This window comes from Lethenteron reissneri, chromosome 38 (assembly GCF_015708825.2).
Source record: "Lethenteron reissneri isolate LAM-NWPU_2019-01 chromosome 38, ASM1570882v1, whole genome shotgun sequence".
In the NCBI taxonomy this organism is placed as follows: Eukaryota; Metazoa; Chordata; class Hyperoartia; order Petromyzontiformes; family Petromyzontidae; genus Lethenteron; species Lethenteron reissneri.
Genome location: NC_083816.1, coordinates 5,100,169 through 5,128,093, shown reverse-complemented (window position 1 = coordinate 5,128,093; position 27,925 = coordinate 5,100,169). Strand labels below are relative to the sequence as shown.

Here is a 27,925-nt window from a genome sequence, read left to right as displayed (position 1 = left end):
CGGATTCCTCCGCCAACAAATAAATAAATAAATATTTCCGATTCTTTTTGTGACGTCATTCAAGTGGGCGTCACCTTCCCCCGGCCCCTCCCCGCCGGTGACGTCACCTCCCCCCGTCTTCTATATCTCGCCCCTCGCGTGACGTACATGACCCCGCGTTTGAACTTCCTAGTGCGGATAAGCGCTCCCCCCCCCACCCCCACCGCTGTATGCCGCCTACCGCTCTGTGCGGCGGACCGGAGGTGGGGGCGGGGGGGGGGATTTCTCACCACGTAAACGCGCTGGGAAATCTATCGGCGAGGTCAAGCGGGCCTACCCCACACCACCACTCCCACCGCCGCTTTCGCCGAGCGCGTTCCCGCACCGCGGGGGCGAACCGAGCCTGGTAGCCTACGAACTTGAAAGTTAATTCGAATTGTGTCCATTTCGTTTAAGTCGTTAACTCGCACCCTTATAAGGTAGCGCAGTTCGCCAAAGGCCGAGCGACATGGAGGCTCTAATCCCGGTGATTAACAAGCTGCAGGACGTCTTCAACACGGTCGGATCGGAGTCCATTCAGCTTCCTCAAATAGTCGTGGTGGGGGCCCAGGTGAAATCGCTTCTTTTTTATCAATCTTCTTTTTCCCATTTGTAAACGTCTTTGTTTGAACGACGTCTCGTGTTGTGGAGATCGGGTGGTGGTGATGGTGGTGGTGGTGATGTATTAACGGGCCGTTGAGGTCGCCCTGCCAAGTTGTGCAGCAGCTGCGACATCGCGCCGGAGGGAGCAAAGCCACGGTGGAGATGACATTGGCCGATGATGACCGATTGACCTTCACCTTCGGCTGGGTCACGGAGTCTGGCCGTACGCTGACCACCGCTATTTTATTGGCAAAGGCAATACGCTAATGGCTCAAGGGCATTCGTTACCGGCGTTCGTATCCACGCATCTCACTCGCGGTTACATTACGTGTTGGCGTTTAAATGTTGAAAAAACGTACGCCTACGATCGTGACGGCGCATTGATTTAAGAAAAGTACTGTACGTGGGCTTGGGCAAGATGATGTCGTGCCTCGGGATCGCGTCCGTGGGGGACGTCTGGCGTAGAGACGGAGCGACGACTGCAGTTCGTGCGCCGGGTGCTAAGTGGATTGATAAATTGCGAGGCCGTGAGAGGTAGCGACTGCTTGGTGACCCCTTCCTTTCAGCAGTGGAAGAGATCATGGTTGATCTATTTTTGTTATTGGTAGGGGTGGGTGTGTTGCTGTGTATGAAGTCAATGGTTTGAGTGTTGAATACTCGACGTAGTATTTATTCTACTGTCAGTTCACTCGTATGGCTTTGTGGCCGGGTGGCTATTGGGTCAGAGCACTGAGGCAATTTGTATCCTGGGTTCAAATCTGGGGTTCAGCCTTCCCATGATGAAACTGGATTCATACGCATATAGAGTTGGAAGATTGCCTGATCACAATTAACCGCACAAAAACAAAGACATGAAATATGCTTTTCACTTTGGCTTAATTCCCGTTCTTAGAATTACAGTATCAATATCAGCGTCACTGCCATGTGTGCAATCCCCTTGTGTGTAGCTGCATGTGCATATGCACAAATTACATATATAATAAAAAAAATCGTGCAATGTTATAATTACATATATTACAATACAATTCTAACCGTTTGATTTATATGGAAAATATGCTAAAGGTGCATCAGGTTATATATATGTTTTAAATAATGGTGCACTAGTGAGAAGTTTTGGAAACCCTGCTCGAACACAAGGTCTGCGACAGTTATAAATATTCACATTGTCTCGTGATATGATAAGAACAGCGCCATTGGAATTGTGGCGTGCCTTTAACCCGTGAAACCGTGACTCCTGGCGAACAGAGCAGCGGAAAGAGCTCGGTGTTGGAGAGCCTGGTGGGGCGAGACTTCCTCCCCCGTGGCACGGGCATCGTGACGCGTCGGCCGCTCGTCCTACAACTCGTCCACGTCGTACCTGACGAACGCATCAGGCCCGGAGGAGAAGAGAATGGTACTGCCAGCACTGCTGCAAGTGACTGACGTTGCTGCTTCAAGTGTGGTCTTCCGGGATATGCCGCATGTTGAGAATTTATTCTCTAAAGATTTTGCCAAACTACTGCGGGCATCTTCAATGCCTGAAGATGCCCGCAGGAGTGTATTATCCATTAATTGCCGTGGCTTTGTGGCCGCCTGGCTCATGGGTCAGAGCACTCATTGGTCAGAGCACACGCTATTACAGGCATCTTGAACTCGTCAAGATGCCGGCAATAATTTGTTGCAAAAGCTTGGGAGAGAAAATTCTCAACACACAGCCAGTTACGGATGGCCACACTTGGATTATGAATGGCTGCGATTACCGAATTGCTAGACACTGCTTCTCTTTAAAACACTTATACTGCCAATCGGTAGTGATTTTGGGACCCAGGATGTGTGCATGTTAATGGGTGCGACCGGATAAAGAACTCGTGTGGCCAACTCGGCCAAATGGGGCATCTGAGGCAGCCCAATCTGTGGAGTGTTACAGGTGTACACTGTGGTGTGTATTGTGGACAATTTCCCACTGACCAGGATAGATGGAAGACAGTACTGAACTCTGCAGACGATGGCACTGGCCTGGCTTTGTTTAATAAGCGTATGCTATACGAAGAAGAATGGGTGCAAAATAACCACGAATGGGGGAAAGCGAACAAGTAGCGTTGAGTTAGGGATAGGGTTATGGCTATTGATTGGCCATGGCACGGTTTTATAGAATAACATTTTGCACTGCTGCGCCATAAAGCTGCTCTTAGCAGCTCAGTTGATGCCAGAGTACGTACGGGGTGGCTTTGCAGTGACGGATGAATTAACCCCTCAATAGTGCACATGTGGAAACTTGTGAACTTGCCATTAAGTAATTTATGATTCTGATTGAACATGCCCCAACTATGCTGGTAATGCAGCAATAATTATTTTACAACATGAACCTCAGGATCATAATAATGTGACTATGCTCCTTGTTCATACGGAATTAGGGGGAATGCTTAGCACAGGGGTCGGGAACCTTTTTGACTGGGAGAGCCATAAAAGCCAAATATTTCTAAATATATTTCATTGAGAGCCATATAGTATTTTTAACGTTTAATAAATTAAATATGTCTTACTTTTAATGCGACTTCTGGTGCTGCATGGTTTTGCTGATGGCCTTGTAGTCTGGTTCATACGTGGTGAGGTTGAGCTTCATGCAGGCGTGACCCGTGAAATTTATCTTCAAAACTAATTTCTGTTTACTTTAAAATGACACAGTATTATTAAACAATATCACAAGTATTTTAAAATCAGTTCCAAACTGATTTTTTGTTTTTTCATTATTATTATTTTTTTCAACTCAAAATTGTCTGGGAGCCATATGCCGTCACTGGAAGAGCCATATATGGCTCGCGAGCCATAGGTTCCCGACCGCTGGCTTAGCAGGTGTTCTTGTGTAAAACTCGGCACCCTTGTTATTAACCTGCCTTGTAAATATATGGATATAATCAGCTGACTTTTGGGCAGTGGCCCATCTTCAGAGCAGAAGAAGCATATCCTGTGAATCAGGAGTTTTAGGGTGCATTGAAAAGTAGTCATGAAAGCCAACTGCATATTTTTCATTTTTAAGGAATATTAATGACTAACTTTGTGAAGTTTTTCATTTTTGTCTTTCATTGTACACCACTGCCAAGCCAGCCAGTTTGTTTTCCTTTTTCTCTGATTGCCAAGCCAGCATGCAGCTCTGATAGGAGCAAACGTTGGCCCAGGCCAGCAGTCGGTTTCAGTTCCCCTGTGCCCCATATTGGTCTACGCAGCGTCAGCTGTTAGCGCTTAGGATGGATTCATGCAGATTAAATGTGACTGTGCTCCAGGTTCATACTTCATAAGGAGAGGGGCGGGGAGGCAGATGCTTGTGTTCTGAGACACCAGTGACAGCCATGTGTGTACATGTGTATACAGTATATCGACGAAGCCTGATTGATGCACAAGCAACTGATGTACATGCACAGCCCTTGTGACAATCCCACTGCTGGATGAGGGCCTCCACACACAGTTTTGGTCCTTGAGAGTTATTTGACTACACTTGACCACGATGGTCGGTGTGGGCATATAAATGTTTATAGTGTGTCTTGTTTAACCAGGTGAGAACTCAAGAGACCAGGCTGAGTCTCATTTTGAAGACAGACCTGGGTCCCCAAAATTACAAGTTAAAAACAAAACAAACTACAGCAATGAAGTTATCCATAGACACAAGTGCATGGAAGTACAATAAAACGGATGTTTCTGCACTGCCACGTAACTCAGTGCCGCATCTACAGTAAAAGCTGGATATATGCACACTTAATATAGGCACAGTTCTGATATAAGAAACACATCCTTGCATTACACTGGTAAGGGGCAGGTCAAGGGCAGTTTGTGATATTATCACACTTCTGATAGAAACACACATGCCCTTGCTCCCAAGAGATGTGCCTATATCCAGCTTCTGCATAACTATGATGTGTCGATACAAACATGCCTGCTGTGCACACTAACAAATGTTCTTCACGCAGCATTACAGTCACGGGAAACTCATTGTAGGGTGTTATTTATTTTTACTGTTCCATGAAAAACATTGCAGTCTTTGAGATACTGATTAGTGCCGGAGCAAGTTTTGTGTGATTTAATTTAAAATGTCGCAAGATGTTTTCGTGTTAACTTCTGCGGCACACATACACGCACAAACACACTCAAAACACGGATGTCACTTTGGTCAGCGAGACCATAATACATTACGCAAATAATTTCAAAATGCACTTGCTCTGCATGGGTGAAATGCACCGGCATGTTTTCACGAGTGAGCAAGTTTTGATCAAATGAGTACTACCTTAACAGAAAGGTGCCGCACGTTTAACAATAATGTCGGATCCAGATGGGCATACGGGCAGCTCATAATGGTAAATCGTTTCCCCACTCGGCCTCGGTGAAACAAATAAAGACATGAACAGTCATCGTAACAACAAACTGACAAACCGGCTTGAAGCACCGGAACACTCTTGTCAACGCGCGACTTCTGAAGAACCTTATCTCGGCAAAAAAATTTGACTGAAAAATCCAACGGCGACAAAAATGTGTTCATGTACCCCCTTAAGGTTGGTCGTGCAAGGGAAACAGTGTTCAACACTCTTTTGTGCTATCTTGATGATACACTCGGTGACCTAAAAATCGCCTCACTGGAAAATACAGGCACCATCTTGTGTTGTACGGAAATTAGCCCCGATGCAGGCGTTCGTCATGGCAGCAGCGTGCTTGTGGGTTGGTACTTTTGCAATGAGCCGTTGCAGAGCGAAACACCGCTCCAGACGCTTGGCCTCACCTGCCTGCCTTGGCCACAATGAGGCCGTGGCTTGTGTTTGTTGTGTTTAAAGATTGCCACGAGAGCAGTGTTATTTGCTTGTTTATAGTTGGAGTAATCCTTAGACCTTATGCAGTCAAGTTAAACATGAATGAATATGTACCCCCTTAAGGTTGGTCGTGCAAGGGAAACAGTGTTCAACACATTCAGAAAGCGCAGTTATGTAAGTGGTATAATGTTGAAGCTTAATTGAACCTATGCAATGAATAACAAAACGTCAAGACCATTTGCTTATATCAGTATCAGTAAGAAAATCCCGGTTTACTTTTTAAACAACCTGTTTTCCTTCACATAGATACCATGTAGTTATTTTTTTAACATTAGCTTAACATGCTCTATTACAGACAGCATATACTGACCTGAATTTAATTCAAACGAAGTTTCTATTCCTCATGTGAAATCCAACCAATTGTGCTCTGTGAGTACAGTGCTGCACACGTGTGTATGTGTGTGTCATAACAAAACATTCCTGTCTGCGGACGTTCACGGTTGACAAGTAAAATAAAAATAAGCATCACACTGTCAGCTGTTACACACTGGGAAATTGGATTGCCTCCAAGCAAGGGTTTGGGCTTGTTGTTAATGAGTCACGGTTTTGCGTCGTTCGAGTTCTCAACTCTCTGTATTTTGTGTCCCGGCCACAGCGTGCGTTTCATGGAGAGGGATTGGGTCATCCGACGGGTAGTTTCCCATTTGTGTGTGGCCTAGAGAAGGTGCAGTTCGAAGGGCTTCGGAGATGCCACCGGTGCAGGGCAAAAGCAGTCAGGGGAGATGAACGACGAGATGGGAGGATGCAGCGGAGCGAGATACGTGGACGGTGAACGTGAATTAGAGATGAGGCGCAGACTAGAAGCGCTTGGAGAAAGGAAACTCAAGCATTCGACTCGCATACACGAATGGGACTTGAGGCTTAAAAAAGTTGTTGGCCTTGTCCATTGGTGTGAGTGTAATTATTCAATGACGCCCACTTCGTGTGCACTAATGTTCACCGTGTGTTGTGTGCGTCTGTCTGGTGCAATTTGCTCAAAGCCGACCGGAGTCAGAGAGGAGAAACACGCGCAGGTTTTACTGTCGTTTCTTGACGCTGCATGCACGTCGCTTTGCGCAACTCCCACCCTTGTTCACACGAGGCTTGGTTATTTTACTTTTTGTTGCCAATGTGTTTTCCGTGTTACAAAGTGGATAATGTACTGAAATGTTTGCGATGTAATTTTTTATTTGAGTGAACTGTAATTTTTACTTTTATAATTTTTTTTGTCATTGCATGCACATTTATATACACGTAGAAACAGACGTAAAACATCTCCACACCTTTTTGCCATTGACACTGTCCTACAACAGAATTATGGACACATTAGTGGGTTAAGGGTTTGGGCAATGACCCTTATTTAGTGCAGGGACATTACTGGTTATTTATCTTATACAGTTCTTTGATTGAGGGCCGTTGTTTTAAACAATATATATTTTTATTTTTTTATATATTTTAAAATCAGCCCTTTTTCAGTCCATTTCTAAATTGTCAGTCATGGGGGTTGTTCGACCATACTTCACCATGCTGACTGGTCATTGTGAATTGATGAAGGGGGAAGCCCCAAACCGATTCAGATGTCACTCACCACTGATTTTGGCCGCGGCTGGCTATCAACCTCAGGTAGTACAGTGCACTAACTACTGCGCCACTGCTCCCTTACCGAAATGAAAATCGCCTACTTTGTGTTTGGTTTTCTGTTAGAAGACCGTGTGAGTGATGCAGGTGGTGATTTGTTTTGATATTTGCACCACCGCTAATGCACTCCCTTAACATTTGTGTACATTTCATCAATGCACACGCCTGTTATTCTACTATATTTCTGAATTGTAATGAGAGAGAAAAACTTCCACGACAGCTTCACCAAAAAAATCTGAATAAAGATTTGTAGCCATCCCAAAGCCCTAACTGCTATGTATAACTACTGACATCCACAAAGCGCTTGAGATGCTTTGCTGACGGTCACGTGTTGATACTGACTTACGTGAATGTAGTAAGCCGGGTCTCACTGGCTCGGCTGACTCAATTTAGCTCGTAATGTTTAACTGCGTCCTTGACATCAGACACAGCACTCTGATACTCGTTAATTGCTGAGGCTTCTTCACTGGAAGTATTCCCTTGTTGCTGGTTGGCTGCATTTGAACAAGGGAGATGCTACTGATTTACGTGAATCTAGTAAGTCGGTCTCACTGACTTAGCTGACTCAAGTTGACTCACAATGTTGTGCTGTGCCCTTGACGTAAGAAGACACGGTGGTCTGATGCTCGCTTATAGTTGGGGCTTACTTTGGCACTTGGTGTTTTACACATTGCTGGTAGGCTGCAGTTGGTCAAGACAGAACCGTAGAGTGCGAGTGACTAGACCTGAATCGGTAAAAAAATTAGTGATTCACTGCTTTAATAGCACAATATTGTTGGCAACTAGGCCATAGTGAGAGGTGTCCTGTACTGAATGTAGTGTGCCACCACAAACCTGGCAGACATTAAAGCCACCTAATAGCCACAGCACGAATCCCAACCAGCTCTGTAGTTTTATTGGATTGTTTAATTTCATTGCCAGGGAGGGGTGTGGCGCACGTGTGTAGTCCAGTGCTTTGCAGGCAAGGGTTATTGGATCCACTTCATTTTAAGACTCCTGAAAACACTGGCCTGTAAAGTGTTACGGAATCGGCAGCGTTGGTTGTGGTGTTTTTACCCATCTGTGTAGACCACATTTGCCTGGGTTTTTTTCGAGTACTCCAGGTTTCTCCAACTTACCAAGAGACTCGTAAAAATAGATTTGGCCAAATACCCCAATGCGCACGGCCCTCTTCAAAAAAGAGCCTCAAGGCTCGGTGGGGATTCTGAGATATGTTTGTACTGTATGTTGACATTCTTTCACACCATACGTAGCCAACCGTGCTAATCGCAGGTATATAAATTACATTTATACACGAGTGTCCAGAAACCACGTGGTTAAGTTTCATATTTGAGTTGCTATGATAATGTTCAAATGTAGAGAGTTTGACCCTTTACACTGGGACATCGTGGCTTACTCTTGAACACGATGGCACAGGGTTGTTTTGTTAATTCAGCTTTGTTCAGTTTTTGCAGTGTTATAGCAACACACTTAAATAAGTTTTGGATGTTGTGTAAATAACAGCAGGGATGGTATCCAGATGTATTACAGAATGGTTAACTGTTGATTATTTGCAGACGGATTATCCTGGTTGAGGAGTAACATGCTCAATCGAGACTCAAATGCACGACTATTTAATGTACACGCTGCTCAAATGCACGATTATCCACTCATCAAGGCTCGGTGACTCAGTGCCCATGTGACCGCAACCATATCTGCAAATATTAGAAACTAATATTTGCATATATTAGAAACTGACTACTTAAAAAAACAGGCAACATATGCGACATCTTCATTCCTATTCTACTTAGGTAAACAATATATAATTTGTTTATATCTTGTTTTAAATATGTTTTGCATTATTTGTGTTTTTGCTGTATCTGGGTTATCGTTCACCTCCATCACCATGGATGGTGGAGAGCTGACGTGTACATGCTTGCAAGTCTAAGCACAAGTCAATGTTATTATGTTTAACCCACTGAGAACTCAAGATTACCAGGATAAATCTCATTTGCAATCGTGACCTGGGTACAAACTCCAGTCTTAATGGAAAGGAATGCAACTGCTCATTTAAACCAACAACACTTGACTTCTCTTGTTCGCAGGAGTCGAGGCTGAAGAATGGGGAAAGTTTTTGCACACCAAGAACAAGGCGAGTCTGTTCACTGTACATTCTTCTAATTTGAGTTTTTTAAAGTTTAACTTTGCTTTACGTTACGGAAACATTTCCGAAGCAGCTTTCATTCTCTTGAGACCGGGGCTGCTGAGAGCAAGAGGGCAAGTCTAATAGATTTCTACAGCTACGTGTCCTGTTTGTTGTTAGTAGAGGGTTGCTGTAGGACACGGTTATGGTGATGAATGACTTACAGAGATGCCTGTGTGCTGCTGCTGTGCTCAGGTGGGCAGAAGCAGCAACCAGGGGCGATAGATAATGGAGTGTGCAGGCGGTGCAACTCCATCAGGGCCCAACGGGCTAGAGGGGGGGATCAGGCGGCAAAGGAGGGGGGAATGTATTGGACAGGGGAGGGCCCATTTCACTCCTTGCACCAGGGCCCATACCAGCCACGCTTCACCATTGACCAGCAATGTACATTTTTGTCTGATATGTATTGCTACTGCCGAGTACTGTGCATTGTTTAGTTAATTCTGTTCTGTTGCTATGTCCTGCAGTAGAATTTGCCCCCACCCCCCGCCACCGGTGATTCCGTGAATTATCTCGATTCGATTTAATATGAAATTAATTGTTTCATTTTTGCGGTGTTATTTTAGGCATTAGCCTAAATGTTCAAATTAGAATGTGATATGCATCAATTTTAAATAATACATTCTTACATTTACAATTATCTGCGTGTGTTGGTGAGTATCAGAATGTATTTTACTCATTGCATTGATAATTTAGTGCGTGAACTCAAATTGTATATTTCACTTGTAGGTACCACCTGAAGCAGCATCACTTTAGCGTTTCTAATTTATTGATGTGGCTAATAACAGTGAACCGTGTGATAATAATTTTAAATAAGTGGGCTATGAAAAAATGTACTCTTATTATCTTTATTAATTAATGGGTACAACTACATTTTTACTACCTAAGGTGGTACCAATTTCAGTTCTTGCACATGGACTCAATGCCAATTGGTAATGTCTGCTGTGTGACCCCCGCATAGGTCAAATTTATTACTCCAGGTGTGGTCTTTCGGGTTAGGCTGTGTGTTGAGCATTGTTGTTTTGTAGCTGTTGCCATGCATTGAACTCCTTAAGATGTTATTTTTTTACTTTTTTTATTATACCAGGAAAGGCCCAAATTATAACCGCTGAAGTGGCATATCATGTCATTTGTAGCAGCAACATACTCTTAAACGCATGTTTGTAAATGTGGAGGGAAAAACCGGAGGACCCGGAGAAAAAGCCACGTGACCACGGGGAGAACACGCAAACTCCAAACATACAGGCGTCAGGGTCAGGATGAAACCCACGACCTCCTGTATATCAGGCGAAGTAGTTAACATCTTGCCACAGCGGCGCCCTGTAGTAGTGCGTGGCCAACAGCTTGAGAGGAACAAAAGCTTAACACGTGGCCTAACCTGGAAGACCACGCCTGGATTACGAACATTAACTTGTGTATTACTGCTGCAGTTAACAAATTATAACCCTTATACATTGGTTTGTTGTTGTTATCTTAGATCTACTCAGATTTTAGTGAAATTCGCCAGGAGATTGAAAATGAGACCGAACGGATCACGGGCACCAACAAGGTAAGACATGCACCTCGACTCATGACATTTGTAAAAAAAAACAATCTTAATTATTTTGTGATTCCCATAATTACAAATTAAAGTGTAATATTCAGCCTTTGTCAATCCACTGCTGGATGAAGGCCTCCCCACAGTATCGGCTATTCGTAATGTTTGAGCATACTTTGCCACGCTGGTCTGCGCAGGTTGCTGCAGAGGCGGGCCTAGGACTAGGTCAGATACTATCCGCGATGTTCGTCGTGATGGACAATAAAAAGCTTGTTTCCAGTTTCAAAGCACACTGCATTGACTACTACGCCGCCGCTGCCTCCGATAATGTTTGATTACGTTATCGTTACACAGGCTTCTGGTGTAAAATACGTGATTCAGCAATATGCCGAAACCTGTTGGAATAAACGACCACCAAATATCACATTGCTTAAATTAAATAGTAAATATCACAGTGCTTAAATGGTTAAATGTATTTCGATAATCGTTCCATTTTCAGGGAATCAGTTCCGAGGCCATCCACCTCAAGATTTTCTCTCCACATGTGCTCAACCTGACGTTAGTCGACCTGCCGGGCATCACAAAGGTACGGATTGCAGCAAAACCATGGCACCAACTTCGAGATTGGTTTATTGTACAAATGTGAAGCCAGATGCATACCTGTCAACCCATACGGTTTACAGGGAAATTGGGTTTTCAGGTCCATACGGCCTACAGCCGTTCCAATACGGGCAAAAAAAGTGTATTTTTGTGTTTCTGCCTTGTGATGGGACTTTGTAGGATAAACATTGCGATCTATAATAAGGTGGACACTGATAAGGGGTTGACAGGTATGCAGATGGGTGGGTGGTGCTGTGCTTAGTATACTCAACTTACAAAATGCTGTGACTTCAAATCGTAGCTGTGGTCAACTCGATCCATCATCCCTGAGATACTGGGTTTGAGTAGTTACGTGATATCTTCTTCATAGGGATTGTTCTTTAAGACAAAGGGTTGCACTGATGTTGTGAGTGGTTTGAATGGATACTTTGTCTCTTGACATGATGCCGATACCGCTCTCCTCCGTAACTCAAACATCGCAGCTCACACTATGCGACGTCGTTGGCAGGTTCCGGTCGGCGATCAGCCTGTGGATATCGAGCAACAGATCCGAGAACTTATCATCAAGTTTATTGGAAACCCCAACTCCATCATCCTCGCCGTCACAGCTGCCAACACAGACCTGGCCACCTCCGAGGCCCTGAAAATCGCACGTGAAGTGGATACCGATGGTAGGAAGTTTGAGACAGATTCATATTTAGTCCTATGCACGTATAGTCTATGTAAGTGGTATTATTGCCGTGGACCAACTCATCCAAAATGCTCCTGAATTTCATCATATCTCAGAAACTAAGCGGGGTTGAGCCTGACTGGTGTTTGTGTGGGCAACCGCCGTGCATTAAACAGGTTTTGGGAGGCCACTACAGACGCTACATTGTGCACAACAATGACCTGTGTGACAAAATTCATTGTTGTACTATATGATGCCCTAACTAACACTGACCAGCGTGGTAAAGTACGGTCAAATAATCTCCCATGGCCCGCACGGCATGGGGTAGGCCCAGCAGTGTATGCACAATGGACTCTACACATACCCACGTATTATATGTACATCTAGTGTTGATGATGATGAAAATGACCCAGTTTGAGTCGTCAATTGCGCCTTGTATTTGTAGCTGTAATGCATTGATTAAACTGTGACGTCAGCCACGAAGTCCCATGATTTAGTCCCTCCCTGAGGCAATTTAGTCAGTATTGCGTCTTTGTTACGAAAAAAATATTTATTTTTGTTAACAGCTCTGTCTAAACAAAGTCTCTCATAAGAAATGTCGCCGATTTTATATATATATATTTTTTCTTTTAAAGTAGTTACTGATGAATTCGTTTTATTATAATTATCTTATATTTATATAGTGCTTTTATTCAAGGTGCTTTACAGGGGTTATGAGTGGTACAATTAGGGTAGCTAAAAGTTATATGGTGAATAGGGATGGGGTATGAGAAGCTTCGCCACGTAATTTGTCTTCTTGGATAAATGGTGGAGCATTTTTTTAAAGATGTGATTTTTTAGATGTGAGATTAAAGTAACAATGTTGATGCCTATTATTTACTCATCCATTTTGACGTTTGGCCAGTTCATGGAGTGTATCGTATGTCGCAAGAAACTAGTCAGGAGAAAACGCATCATTCCACACAGATGGGTCACAAACGCGCTTGTAGTACTTCCATCTCGTGGCAACTCCGCATTGTATATTGTAAATATGATGCAACCTTTTCAGGTATATCGTCATCGTCGATTGTGCGTCGCGTGCGTGTTAATTATAATCCTGGGTGACCGTAAGTGCATGTGTGTGCGTCCACGCGACAGGGCGACGCACCCTCGCCGTCATCACAAAGCTCGACCTCATGGACGCCGGCACGGACGCGATGGACATCCTGACGGGTCGTGTCATCCCCGTCAAGCTCGGCATCATCGGCGTCGTCAACAGGCGAGGGCTTCGTTTAACTTCCCCCCCGAAATAATTTTTAAATCGTTTAAAATCTGCCCAGGTGGCTCTGTGGTCGGAGCAGTCGACTCGCAGACGAACTCCCATTCTTGCCCGGATAGCACTGAGGTATAGCCTAACCCTCGCTGCTTTTACCTCCTTACCCCGACGTCATGTGTGTACGCAGGAGTCAGCTGGACATCAACACGAAGAAGATCATCTTAGACGCGATGCAGGACGAGCAGACCTTCATGCAGAAGAAGTACCCGTCGCTCGCCAACCGCAACGGAACCAAGTTCCTTGGCAAGACCCTCAACAGGTTCAAGCGCCTTTTTCAATTGCACATCATCCACCTTGGAATGTGCTTTTTGTGGCCAACAAAACTCGTATATTGATAACTTGTCATTGCAACTTCAAACCCAATTTATTTACAGTCACCTCGTACAACAAGTTCGAAACGTCATATGTAAATCCGGATCACTTTTGATTCAAATTTTTGGAAACCAATACAAGACTGTATTCTTTGGATTGTAATACACTCCATTTCCTCCTGTATATGAATGCAAATGTAGAAGGTGCATCTTGTAATTTGGTAGGTGTGTGTTCGTGTGAAAAGATTTGTTTTAGTTTATTGTGGTTATATTCCAGAGCGTCTTATCATCTGGAGAATACTGTCAGTTCAAGCAAGAGGGAGCCCGTTCATTGTTTGTTAGCGGTGTAGGCAGGAATTGTATCTAGGTGGCGCTAGCTGACTGTCATTGTGCCATGGCTTTTGCAAAGGGGGATGGGTATCATGAATTTGTGGGCTTGAATGCGAGTGGCCTGCAACCTCCGTAGTTGTTAAAGGTGATAAATATTGCTCTCTTCATGGTTTTTGTAACACCTGTAGACACTGCTAATTAATTTTGACGTGTGCCAAAACACACGGGTGGGGTGGGAAAGGCCCCCCCCCTCTTTATAGGCATTAAACATGTCACGATTCACCATCACTTGCACAATTCAAGTGTCACAATCTAGCGAAGGGTGACGGGAGAGATAAGACAAGATATATAGATGCAGTTAGATTAATTAAATGTACACAAAAATAACGATATCGTTAGGCGAGAGATGAGAGATGACATCTTGTGATGTTTATTAGTGTTTGAATTTTAGATATTTAATGCACCCCTATGTTTCATTAATCTGGGGTTCCTTAGTATACTTGGGTGCCCTATGCTTTGCTTGGTTTACTTTCGCTAGTGCGGCCACAACTGAATAGAACCAATGGATACCATGTACCGTTCATTTGCACACCAATGCCTGTGTTGTCCTGCTGACGGTGGCGTCCGCTTGTGCAATCCTTCCCGTGCCCCGCTCGTGCCACACAGGCTGCTCATGCACCACATCCGCGACTGCCTTCCCGAGCTGAAGACGCGCGTGAACGTGATGGCGGCGCAGTACCAGTCGCTGCTGGGCGGCTACGGGAACCCCGTGGACGACAAGAACGCCACGCTGCTTCAGCTCGTCACCAAGTTCGCCGCCGAGTACTGCAACACCATCGAGGGCACGGCCAAGCACATCGAGACCTCCGAGCTGTACGCCCCACGCACGCACTAAATGCAAGAGCGGCCTCCGTCGCGCCACAAGCGCACCGCGTTGTTTTGGCCCGATACTTAATTTGCTCCCGACTCGTGCTTTTGTTTACACCAGTGTTCAGTAGCGTTTAACACCTTCCAAGTGATTTATTTATTTTCTGTTAAAGTCGTTTTGCGTGAAATGACAAATGAAGGGGAAATTGTCCATGAAGGTGTCCTCATGCAAGTGGCCACAGAGCCTCGTGGACACTTGAGCATTTATAAAATTGTGGCACCACAACTGAGCATTGTTCTTAATTGAGTCTCCTTTGTATTTGAGCTCCCTTCAAGCCTGAGCATTGTTTCCACCTGACTAGCTATTATTCATACCTCTGCTTAATAAACATCTGTACTCCATTATTACATTATCTGGATTAACAGCTATTCTTCATTTGTACCGAAGAGTCATTTGAACTTTTGGCTCGATGTCTCCTTTGGCTCATTCATTAGCATATTATTTGTATGAATCATGGATTGTTGAGTCTTGTTCTCACGATTCAGTGCACCTATTGTGACCGGATAAAATATGGTAAAGTGGATGAGTCATTACATGCATACTCATTTGCATTTGAACCCCACATGAGCATCTTGCTGACCTGACCATCATTTAGACATGAGTTTTGGTCACTGTTGTTTGTAATTGAGCTTCCTTCAAACTTGAGTCTCGTTCACACCAGAGCTATATTCGCTCCTCGGCATCATTTTCACGTGGACCTCATGCTCACGCTCACTGCCTGTGAAGTCCGGCGTTTCCGCTCATCGTCTGTTTTTGTGTCTCCACACCGCAGGTGCGGGGGGGCGAGGATCTGCTACATCTTCCACGAGACGTTCGGCCGCACCCTGGAGTCGGTGGACCCCCTGGGCGGCCTCACCACACTGGATGTCCTCACCGCCATCCGCAATGCCACGGTGCCCGCCACTCACCCACCACTGCCAGCACTTGCCCGATACGCCAGCCTGTAATGCTTGTCCAATACCCTAACCCAATATAATAGCCTGATACACCAGCCCGATACGCTAGTCAGATACGCTAGCCCAATACAATATCACACTACGTTGGCTTGCAATGCTAAGCTGGCCCCGATAAGCTAGCCACGAGAATTTTTACCGAGCCTCGTTGAATACAACATAAAAAAAAATGTATCTTGGATTTTAACTGGTGTCGCCTTAAACCCCATTAAATATCTAGTTATGTTCAAACCCTGTTTCCCATGGATACAATTATTTAGTTACAGACCTTTGTCAAACTACTGTGAATGAAGGCCTCCCATGTCGCTCTGGTGGATTGCTTGGCTATACTTTAGCACGCTGGTCAGTGCGGTTTGGTGAAGGGGACGCATTCTACCAGTTCAGATATCACTCGCCACTGATGTTCGCCTCGGAACCAAGCTTAGGTCTCTGCGTTCATATCGCAGTGTGCTAATCATTCCAATTCAGCTCTTCACCTTGGATAATATACCTAACCCCTCAATATATTATCGCGTTGTAAAATATGCCCAATGCATTTTATCATCTATTAACTTCTGCCTAATATTAATATTTGCCACTGCTTGTACCTCATTTGTCCTTCTTGTGATCCAGCTGATATTCTGTGTTCCTCTCAACACGGATGCTGTTGTTGTTGCTGATTATGTTGCTGTGTTTCCCGCACCTGCAGGGCCCCCGACCAGCGCTATTTGTCCCGGAGGTGTCGTTTGAGCTGCTCGTGAAGCGTCAGATCAAGCGGCTGGAGGAGCCGAGCCTGCGCTGCGTGGAGCTGGTTCACGAGGAGATGCAGAGGATCATCCAGCACTGCAGCAACTACAGCACACAGGTGCGTGGACACATGGGGAGGGTGGCACGCAGGTACATGAGCGCACAGGTGGGGGGGGGGGGACGCAGAGTGGGCGGCATGCAAGTTGGGTGGGCACGTAGGTGCGTGGGCACCCAGTTTACTGTACGCAGGATTCGGTACGAGTGGTGTGGGATGTGGGATGCGGTACTGTAACTTAATTCAGCTACATGGAGTGCGCACACACACGTCTAATTCAAGTGACGCATCTCTCTCCCGTCTCTCCATCTCCTGGCGTCTATTGCTGCTGCAGGAACTGCTGCGATTCCCCAAGTTGCACGATGCCATCGTGGAGGTCGTGACCTGCCTGCTACGCCGCCGACTCCCCGTCTCTAACGAAATGGTGAGGGGCGGGACAGGTTGTCTTCAACTGTGCGAGGCGGTGACGGCGCCAGTTGTGACCTTGTGCAGTCATTCAGCTCTCCATTACTAACGAGGAACTTTTTCTCAGTGCGCTTTGTCTGGTTTTCGATAAACAAATTTATATATTTTTCCCCCAAATAGCCACCTGAGCACCAGTACTAGCTCTCAACCCTAACCACACGAGTCAACCAAACGCTTGCTCTACCTGTAACCATAACCAACTCTACCAGTCACTAGCATTTAGCCTCTGACTGACCTTAAGCTTTACCAACAAGCCAACCAGCAACAATTAATAACCCTCTTCTTGGTTCTTTCGGTAAAGTCACGTAGAAGGGAAGTAATAAAATAATAAAAATAAAACATAATAAAACAATTCTCACGACGTTTCGGCCACAACGCAAGCAGCCGTCCTCAGGTGAAAACCAGGTCCGTCGAGGCGACAGAGTCTGAATGAAACAGCACACGAGCTTGGAGCATATATATAAGCTGGGCGCATTGACAAATGAATTTGCATATCAAAATAAATTTAGCATATTTATGGGAAATGCAGGAATGTGATTAGTACTGCATATGCATGTGCATTATGCAGGATTAACAGCATCAAAGGGAGCTGCAGTTACTGCTGCTGCTGCAATTGCTGCTGCTGCAGTTGCTGCTGCTGCAGTTGCTGCTGCTGCAGTTTCTGCTGCTGCTGCAGTTGCTGCTGCTGCTGCAGTTGCTGCTGCTGCAGTTGCTGCTGCTGCTGCAGTTGCTGCTGCTACTGCACTTGCTGCTGCTGCTGCAGTTGCTGCCTTATCCATTTTAATATAACACTATGTATTATTCTACCCACCCTAATGTGTATCACACTGCTATATGTTTACTATACAATTACGACACCATACATTACTCTGCACACTGCACCATGCCAGTGAGTGGAACGCGGTCTGAAAGTCACCGTAAACGTGAACACAATCAGTTAAGATCCGAAATGGTTTATTACGTCCTTCCAATGATTGCTAAGCCAGAATCCATCTTCTCGGTTGAAATTGTCTCTGTGTTTGTATATGTGGATCGCCTCATGAACGAATCTCTCATGATAGCCAGATGGCTTGCAGAGAACCTCTGTCTTGGAGAAGTCAATGTCATGTGAGCGCACTGAATTGTAACAGTGATCTGCCACGGCTGAGGTGTTTGTCCTACACCTCAGCCGTGGCAGATCACTGTTACAATTCAGTGGGCTCACATGACATTGACTTCTCCAAGACAGAGGTTCTCTGCAAGCCATCTGGCTATCATGAGAGATTCGTTCATGAGGCGATCCACATATACAAACACAGAGACAATTTCAACCGAGAAGATGGATTCTGGCTTAGCAATCATTGGAAGGACGTAATAAACCATTTCGGATCTTAACTGATTGTGTTCACGTTTACGGTGACTTTCAGACCGCGTTCCACTCACTGGCATGGAGCAGTGTGCAGAGTAATGTATGGTGTCGTAATTGTATAGTAAACATATAGCAGTGTGATACACATTAGGGTGGGTAGAATAATACATAGTGTTATATTAAAATGGATAAGGCAGCAACTGCAGCAGCAGCAGCAAGTGCAGCAGCAGCAGCAAGTGCAGCAGCAGCAGCAACTGCAGCAGCAGCAGCAACTGCAGCAGCAGCAGCAACTGCAGCAGCAGCAGCAACTGCAGCAGCAGCAGAAACTGCAGCAGCAGCAACTGCAGCAGCAGCAACTGCAGCAGCAGCAATTGCAGCAGCAGCAGTAACTGCAGCTCCCTTTGATGCTGTTAATCCTGCATAATGCACATGCATATGCAGTACTAATCACATTCCTGCATTTCCCATAAATATGCTAAATTTCTTTTGATATGCAAATTCCTTTGTCAATGCGCCCAGCTTATATATATGCTCCAAGCTCGTGTGCTGTTTCATTCAGACTCTGTCGCCTCGACGGACCTGGTTTTCACCTGAGGACGGCTGCTTGCGTTGTGGCCGAAACGTCGTGAGAATTGTTTTATTATGTTTTATTTTTATTATTTTATTACTTCCCTTCTACGTGACTTTACCGAAAGAACCAAGAAGATGAATCCCTGCAGTCACGAAAGCTTTAAATCGAAAATTAATAACCCTCTCACTGAAATCAGTCCACTGTTTTGGCAAGGTCCCCTTTTCACTTTCAGTTTGCTCTTCCATTGTTGTGGTTCGCAACGTCGAGGATTGGGTTTTCCCCATGGGAGGCAAGGCGTCCATGCGATTTATCGTAAATATCATTATTATTTATTCATGTCACTTCTTCATCTTCTTGGTTCTTTCGGTAAAGTCACGTAGAAGGGAAGTAATAAAATAATAAAAATAAAACATAATAAAATAATTCTCACGACGTTTCGGCCACAACGCAAGCAGCCATCCTCAGGTAAAGAACAGGTCTGTCAGAAAGACAGCGTCTGCATGAACACCACCAGGCTTGGCAGCGTATATTTAAGCTGGGTTGGAAGGGGAAGAGCGCCCCGACAAAGGAATTCGCATATCAAGAGGAATCTAGCATACCCATGGGAAATGCAGGTATGCGACCAGTACCACTTAATGAATCCCTGCAGTCACGAAAGCTTTAAATCGAAATGTCACTTCTTGTCGCTGTGAATCGCATCAGGTCCACAACCTGGTTGCTATCGAGCTGGCGTACATCAACACCAAGCATCCGGACTTCGCCGACGCTTCCATGGTGTCCACGCAGATCAACAACAGCCTGGAGGTCGGTGACCCCAGACTCCCACTGACTTGACTGCTGATGGTTTTTCGTGACGCTTCCGGGCTGCTAAGAGATGCTGAATCTCATGAACACATTGAGTCATTATGTTCGTGGTGCAAATTTGCCACATTTGAAAATATAAAACACAAGTGTAGAAAGCAATTCTATTCTATTGTGTATGGAAATGTGTTCAGGAGCTAAATGACAATGTCGAGGTCTACTAGCCACAATAGGGCTTGTATGTATGTATGTTGAATTTCTTTAGCACCGTGCGTAGCCAACCATTCTCATCGGAGGTGCGGGACAGGAGATTTTTTGTGTTTATTTTTTTTTATATTCCTCCATTGAGGAAGCGCAGACTACACTGGTTTACTGTATGGACAGTTTGGTTGCACGGCCACAATCGCACGGTGGCTTGTGTCTTTAATTTTCCATTTATGACAGAGATGTGCACGTCGGCCTGTTAATGTTCTAATGCGGTTCATGGTACACCAGTGTTTTTGAGAAACGTCAAAGCCAGATTGTGTGATGTTTTGGTATCAAATTAGGTGTTTATTCTGGATGGCCACGTTATTGTCCTCTGTTCGCCAGCATTCTTCGAGATATGGGTGAGATTCCACATGGTGACAGTGTAATTATCACCCCCTACTGGCAGACTAATGCCCCCAGGTCCCTCTTGCAAATGAGACTCATCCTGGTTTCTTTGAGTTTTCACCTGGTTCAACAAAATAAACTTGATATTTGAACGCCTGAGTTGGTCATCCTAAGCGCTGGGTTGCCACTGCTGGTTAAAAATAAGTTTCCAGGTATGATGAGTTGGCCTATGACCAAATCACACTTGGAATGCAGCCCAATCTCATCAGATTTCGAAAGATAAGCAAGGTTGAGCCTGGATAGTGTTTGGATGGGTGGATAAAGTAAGTACCAACTTGTGAAAAGTCATCATCGTCCACGTTACAGGAATGTGAAAATTCCACAACTGGGTCAGGACCCACCAGAGTTTGAACAGGGAGACACTGACTTTTATTTTTAAGAAGTTTAGTTGCCTAACACACCACTAAACGCACGATGTTCTCAAGTACAGCCTTTTGTCATCCACTGCTGAATGTGCCTCTTGCTGGTCATGTGGGTTATTTTACTGTCCTTCATCGTGCTGGTTCATTCGAGTTAGTGAATGGGGAAAGTTTGGATGTGGGATCATAGGGGTAGAGTACAATGTGATTTTTCTGCACTGGTTCAGCTGCCCACCATGCAGCCGCACAGCTGTTATGCATGGTGGTCATCCATTCCAAGCACTATCGAGGCTCAACTTTTGCTTAGCGTCTGAAGTCTGACGGGATCAGGCGCATTCCTGTAGGTTTGACCATCGGCACTATTATCACGCTATCGCATTAATCAGAGGTGCTTGGCCTTGCAGGACCAGAGGCGGCGCAACCGCACCTTCCCAGGGATGCAGGGTGACTCCGCAGCAGTTGTGGATGGCAAAGGACCCAAGGTACGGTCGCAGGCTTCGCCTCCCAAGAGAAAAATCCCGAAAATTAAAAAGGGTGATGTTAGTTAGGAGTGGGGACGATTAATGGTTGACCCTGCGTGCGATTCAATAGATTTTGACGATTCAGGGTCACGATTCAATTGCAGTGTTTGTAATATCTTGTTTTTTTCTACTGGCTGCTCGTTAGCCTAAAAATAGCATTTGTATATTATCAGGCGGGGCAGGAGGCTCAGGAGGGGGCGCCGGGGCCCCAGGCCTGGCGTCGCGGGATCAGGGCGGAGGATGGAGACGACAAAGCTCGCGCCGCCGGGAACCACCACACTCCGGCGTCTTTCAACAGCCCCATGAAGGGCCCACCCTCCATCAACCTCCTGGATGTGGTGAGTGTGAGGTGCACTATAGTGGAGAGTAAAATTTAGACCTCTCCTAGGGTTCCCCTGGTTTGACCAGGCCTTGAGTGACCACCTGCTGCGGTGCGTAAACATCGGCATTGGGGAGGCGCAACGGTGGCCTGGCACAGTGCTGGCGACACTGCCCCCCTCATGTGCTGTGTGCTGGCTTTTGACTCGCTAACAGCACTTATCTCAAGAGTCTACAAGGCTTAACAGGAATCTCTGCTTTATCTGTCGTCTACAGCCTGTGCCAGTTTCACGGAAGCTGTCGGCAAGGGAGCAGAGGGACTGTGAGGTGATTGAGAAGCTCATCAAATCTTACTTCCTCATTGTCCGGAAAAACATACAGGACAGGTGAGACGCTCGCTTCAAGCATATGTCTTCTCTGCACTTTCCTGTTCACTAAATTAGCAAAAAGTTTTCCGTCCCTTCTTGACATTTTAATATCCGCGTGGCTCACCCAATCTCTCCGCTCCGCGTGTATCAACCTGTCTCGCCCGCGCCAGCGTGCCAAAGGCGGTGATGCACTTCCTGGTGAACCACGTGAAGGACAACCTGCAGAGTGAGCTGGTGGGGCAGCTCTACAAGCAGCAGCTGCTGGACGAGCTCCTCACGGAGTCGGAGGACATGGCCCAGCGCCGCAAGGAGGCATCCGACATGCTGAAGGTGCCAATTAAAAAAACTAAATTCCATATTCCACCATTGGAACCTCATTTGCCAGTAGAAAATATAATTGTTTTTTTACCCTTTTATCTGGCAACAAAACTGACACCTTTTTACAAGGAGGCATGTTTGCATAGACCACAATACCTGCAGTCATAATGCAAACAAAATATAACTCTGATAATGTATGCACTGTCCTTGAAGTTGATTAGTCCACACCCGAGACAGCTTTCCTTAGAGCCTAGTCTCACATGGGTTGGACCAGATGACGCAAAAAGGCGCCTTTTGGTGTCACATGGGTTGGGCCAGATGATGCCAAAAGGCGCCTTTTGGCGTCATCTGGTCCAACCCATGTGAGACTAGGTTGTAAGGAAAGCTGTCTCGGGTGTGGACCAATCAACTTCAAGGACAGTGCATACATTATCAAAGTTATGTTTTTTGTTTGCATTATGACTGCAGGTATTGTGGTCTATGCAAACATGACTCCTTGTAAAAAAGGTGTCAGTTTTCTTGCCAGATAGAAGGGTAAAAATACAATTATTCAAATCCATATTCTTCAGATTGTTAATGCACTTTGTTTCCTTATTATCAGCAAAAGTTATGGAATGAGTCTTGTAATCTGGAGAATGTCGTCTTCTGGATGACGTGCTCTATCTAGTTGTACAGAATCATCTTCCTCCATAGCAATACATTCCCACTCGGACGGCAGACGATACCACTGGCCGTTCAGAATTATCTTGCACAATACATGCTAATTTGAAATCGGATCATTTGTAATCGTCGTCTGAAAGACAACTCTCCAGATTACGATATTTCCGGCACTATAAAATACTTTTTTTTAAATAACCCCAAAGTTTGGAGCTTGTTTTACTTCCAACGTGTGCAGAGAATATATTAAAGAATAGTTTAATCTGTTTCTTTATATCGCGATTATGCTATTGGCGTTACGTCATGAGACGAATAATCCGTTTGGATCTCTAACAGAAGAGCAGTCCAGTTCTCTTTGTGAGAGAATGGCCCACGGAATTGGGTTTCACAGAGCTACCTCTGAGATCCCTCCAAGTGACCTCTGGTCCGCACAGAAGTGGGGGTTAGCACGTACCCCACCCGCTCTGCCCGAGAGAGTAATGTTCGTAGCTTGACAGTCAAACCAATGTTTAGAATTCTCAGAGCTGGAATTAAGCTAAATGGTGTACAAATGTAATTTGATATAGTTATACAGGCAGACCTTGCTTAATAATCAAGATGTGTTCCTGGAGAAATGAATGTGATTTGAATAGGCGCTAAAAGGGTTTGTTATACCATTGTATATGTAGTGAGTTCAACTGAGTCGCAGACGTACACTTGGAGGCAACACATTTATTTAACACCAATACACGGGGTAACTGCCCCCTAACAGAATAACAGCCTATGGTGGTGACCACCAGGCTAACTACACTAATTACAACGTAACGAGCTACTATTGCCGGGGACCACAGCTAGGGTCCAGGTCCACGTGTTGGAGGCTCGGTAGAACGTAGACGAAGGTTTCTTCAAGATGAACAACAACGCCGGTCCCTCTGGGGGACCCGGCTTCTGTTCTCTGTGGCGTGGCTGGCTCCGCCCTTGGCCACGACCACCTTTGTAGACTTAACTGGTCACGTGTCCTCTCGGGTCAACCAGAGTGCCACGGCCTTTAGTAACCTCATTCCTACGGTCGTGCACACCCACACCCTATCCTGTAGGGCTGGCACTGCACGCCAAGTGTGGTGCCACCCAGCGCTATCAATCAGCGCTCATCGAGCCCCTCTAGGGGCCGGTACTACACCCACACTATAGTGGTATCCGCGATGTCGTTACATCTATATGGGGATGCGTTATTGGGAAAGTTTTCTGTTGTTCAAGTCTTAAGACATCCCTCACTTTCGTCCTGCTTGTCTCTCGTGGTGCCCTTATAGGGTATTCTAAAGCCCTTTGTCAATGTCCTGCTGGATGAAGCCTCCCCCATGCCATGTCGGTCATGGGAAATGTTTGACCATGCTTCATCACACTGATCGGTGCATATTGGTAAAGGTGGGGTGGGTGCTCAGAACTCTTTTATTTACCACTCGCCGCTGTTTGCCATCGCCGGGAAGTATATTCAGTTGGAAGTGTAGTGCACTAACCACCGCACCGCCGCTCCGTTTCATAGCTCTTTCAAACGACAGCTTTGTGGAGCGCCAAGTCGTTTTAGTTTGTCAGTTTTGACGGAGCTGGGCCGCGGGGATTGGAGGCGTCAGTAGTTGTCATCGTCTCATACGTGGGCGCGTGCTGCCCTTTGCTGGAGGCCAAAAAGTAGCGCCTGGCATGCGCTATCTCATAACAAAGGTGAAATGACAGCTTGACAGCGCTCACTGAAGATTTTATTTTTACACGGTGGTTACATCCGTCGATGTGAAATCTCAGTTGTGTCACTTTGCAGTGCACAGGCAGTTGGGTTCTTCTTGTTGTGAGTGCAAGACTGTAGATTTATTTGTGGTTAAAATAAATGATTGATTCATTAAGAGATTTTGCTTGGTAAAAATGCTTTTCTTTTCCATACAGGCACTGCAGCGAGCCAGCCAGATCATTGCCGAGATCCGAGAAACGCACCTGTGGTGAAGTGACTTGGTCTAACCGAATCACCAGACCACAAGTCCACCGGCTTACCGGGAGGGATCAGCCACCCCAGCTCCTCCAAGGAGGCCAAGTCGCGACGGCTTCAGGATTGAATAACATTCACCACGGGTTTTTGAAACAGAGCGCGGCTGTCCACACGTTGGTGAGCGAACTGTGCACCCTGCGTGCGCCAAACGGCACGGAGAGAAAAAAAAACTCGAGGCAAACTTAGTAATCGGTGAGGCAGGGCTGCGCTGGGGCGTGGGCTCCGTAAAATAAAACCTGTGCTGGACCACGAGAAAATCCTTTTGGAGTATAAATCAGCCGTTGAGTAATGCGCGACGTCTGGGGTAAAATTTATTTTATTTTGAACTGGGTGTGTGTAAAAAAAGGAGAGCGTTTTCATGATGATTAATGTCGTATCGTACCGACCTCACGAGCATCACAATAAACGCATAGTTTTAGCTCACGATTTGCGCAACACTTTTCTCCAACGTGAACCATTGCCGCGTTGTTGTCTGTCGAGCCCTCATCCATACACAATAACCCATCCACGTTGGCATGGCCCCACCTCTCCCTAGTGTAAGTACACATACTTGCTGCTTGCATTCGTGGAAGTTACATTTGCACCATTTGTGCGTAAAGAGGGGGAGCATGCTTGAATTATTTTTTTACCTACTGCCATTAAATTATACATTTGTGCGTAGCTGCTTAACATAACCACGCATTCGGAGCGGTCTTTTCTGTTAACAAGGCTGGTTTATTCGATGAAGTCGATGGTCTGAACACGTATTGCCTTTATTTATTACAGTAGTCGCAGGGAAGCAATGTACCACTCGCAACCCCACCTAACAAGGACTGCACGATTCATCCAGAGCAGGGGTTTACAACCCTGGCAGCTCATTGCACTCCACGTCTCTAATGCCCATCAACCAAATAAGCAATGCACCTCTATGTAATTTTCCTGGCGTGTGGCGGTGGTGATATGTTTTCACGATGGAATCTTCAGAGGTTGTGTGTGGACATCTGATATGAAGACGATATTAAAATCCAGTTGTATTGCAATGCAGCAACTTACAGATGGGACTTGGTGGGTCACGTGGAAATTGAGCTATTGTATGCATTGAGCAGTACAGCAAGTAGGCATTTGAGCATTCTCCCCCTTGTAGCCGGGTTTTCTCCAGGTACTCGAGTTTCATCCCCACACACCTACTTGTGATGACTCTTGAGGCTTGGCGTGGCTTTCCTGGGCAAATACTAACATTACTTTAATTTTGCATGGTGATTATAGATTCCTGCGGGAATATGGACCATGAGGGGGGGAAATACAGGGTTTGACATTGACGTAGAGAGAATAGTGCAACTTGATGCAGTATGTTTTTGATTTACACTCAAAACAACTTTAAAGCCAACTTCGCCTGCGTGAGAAGAATTTGCGTGAAGTCGTGCCCCAAGTCTTGCCGTCATCGGTGGCATACATGGAAAGCTCTGTAACAGACAAGTAGCCCTACAACAAACTTATCTGGATAATATGCTTGTAAATGAGCCGATTGAACCATGGTTTCACAAGCTGTATAAAGCTCCTGCTGAATTGTGAAAGAAAATAATGCTCGTCAAAAACTGTCCATAAAATTGAATGAAAAAAATATACGGGAAGCCTGCTCTTTTGGTTCTGATGCTGCTGCACTGACTTTCTGAGTGACTTTAATGCAAATCTGTCTCTTTTGAGTATGGAAAGTGACAGAATTCAATGCATACTCAACATTTTGCTTGGCGTGATATTCGCCCAGGCTAGAATACAAAGCATAAGAGCTGAATCTGTCAACTCATTAACGTAGAATTATTGTTGTACAAACGCGTTAATTTCTCGCCGAATATTATCCCGGTTGCTAAATTGCACAAGTAGGCACGTGACTAGTAGCCATGGCCATAACCAGGAGGTGCACTGGATGTGGTGTGCCGGATGCATACATATTTTGAGGGTCATCGACCCGGACAGACTGATCTGAAATGAATCCCTGGTTGTACTTGCTAGAAAAAATTAAATAAAAATACAAATTTGAGCTCATGTTGACACTGCAACCGTCTCACGGGTTTTAAGCCGGCATGACATTTGTTAGGGCACAGGCTTAGAATATAACTCTCATGGGGGTATTTGAGTGGCGCGTGTTTTTTTTATACGTGCATGAGCTATCCTGAAGTCCCCAATGAAATGAAACCTGTTTTGTGTTGCACAGACAAGAATGCCACGAGGTTTTTGAGAAGGCAGTGGCACGTGCAGTGGCTGCTGTGTATGGCTCCCGGTGAATTGTAAGACTCCTTTTGTTTTATAACAATTATACATGTGTCATTAAAAGCAAAAGGTGAAGACATCGGTGAAGGCATTGGAGCGTGCACTGGCGTCTACTTCATTATGCGCTTTTCAAATGAAATATTGTGATGCTGCTGCGTTGGCAGTGGTGGAGAAGCACAAATAACAATCTCTTCACATTTCATCATGGGACCTTTCTTGCAGTATCAATATAAGAATCGATGTTACCCTTTATGGCAATACAACAGATGTTAAAACACCAAATAGAAACCTTTCTGTTTTAACATCTTAACACCTGTTTTATTGCCAGAAAGCATAAAACCAATTCCTATATCCTGACATTTATTCATAGAAGGGCCATTGACCAAAACGTCACATATTTTTTCCTTTTTAAGGCCACTCATATTTATGAATTTGTGAAATGTTTTTTATGCAATTATGGGCTGGAGAGTTTAAAAAACAGGCGATGTCAAATCAGGCGGGTTTGCCTCACTCCAAAACGGAGCTCTATAAGGAAGTTTTCCCAGAGTGGGCTGGGTGGTTTGGGGGCATAATTCCGTGGCGGAGCACTGATCCAGAACCATTGAGA

The 27,925-nt window shown here is 45.4% G+C and overlaps 1 protein-coding gene across 2 annotated transcripts; it reads left to right on the top strand.

Moving 5' to 3' along the window:
• Window positions 1–286: 286 nt before the first annotated feature.
• Window positions 287–27,409, top strand: DNM1L (dynamin 1 like). 2 transcript variants are annotated; one of them, XM_061567215.1, is made up of 19 exons: window positions 287–589; window positions 1,867–2,014; window positions 6,434–6,466; window positions 9,155–9,201; window positions 10,730–10,801; window positions 11,289–11,375; window positions 11,898–12,060; window positions 13,197–13,317; window positions 13,502–13,633; window positions 14,682–14,888; window positions 15,716–15,836; window positions 16,585–16,740; window positions 17,012–17,101; window positions 19,764–19,865; window positions 21,280–21,357; window positions 21,570–21,734; window positions 21,991–22,100; window positions 22,253–22,412; window positions 24,972–27,409. In XM_061567215.1, exons 1-19 carry the CDS (start codon window positions 488–490, stop codon window positions 25,026–25,028), a joined length of 2,151 nt encoding a protein of 716 aa, XP_061423199.1. In that variant the 5' UTR covers window positions 287–487; the 3' UTR covers window positions 25,029–27,409. The 2 variants fall into 2 exon arrangements, with proteins under 2 accessions (XP_061423199.1, XP_061423200.1); XM_061567216.1 differs by lacking the exon at window positions 6,434–6,466.
• Window positions 27,410–27,925: the final 516 nt, after the last annotated feature.

Excerpts from the sequence above, each read along its gene's own strand:
- DNM1L (XM_061567215.1), top strand. The coding sequence starts at position 488 with ATGGAGGCTCTAATCCCGGTGATTAACAAGCTGCAGGACGTCTTCAAC. Across the intron at positions 12,061-13,196 it reads ACGTGAAGTGGATACCGATG|GGCGACGCACCCTCGCCGTC; the intron begins GTAGGAAGTTTG and ends TCCACGCGACAG. Across the intron at positions 21,735-21,990 it reads CCATCAACCTCCTGGATGTG|CCTGTGCCAGTTTCACGGAA; the intron begins GTGAGTGTGAGG and ends TGTCGTCTACAG.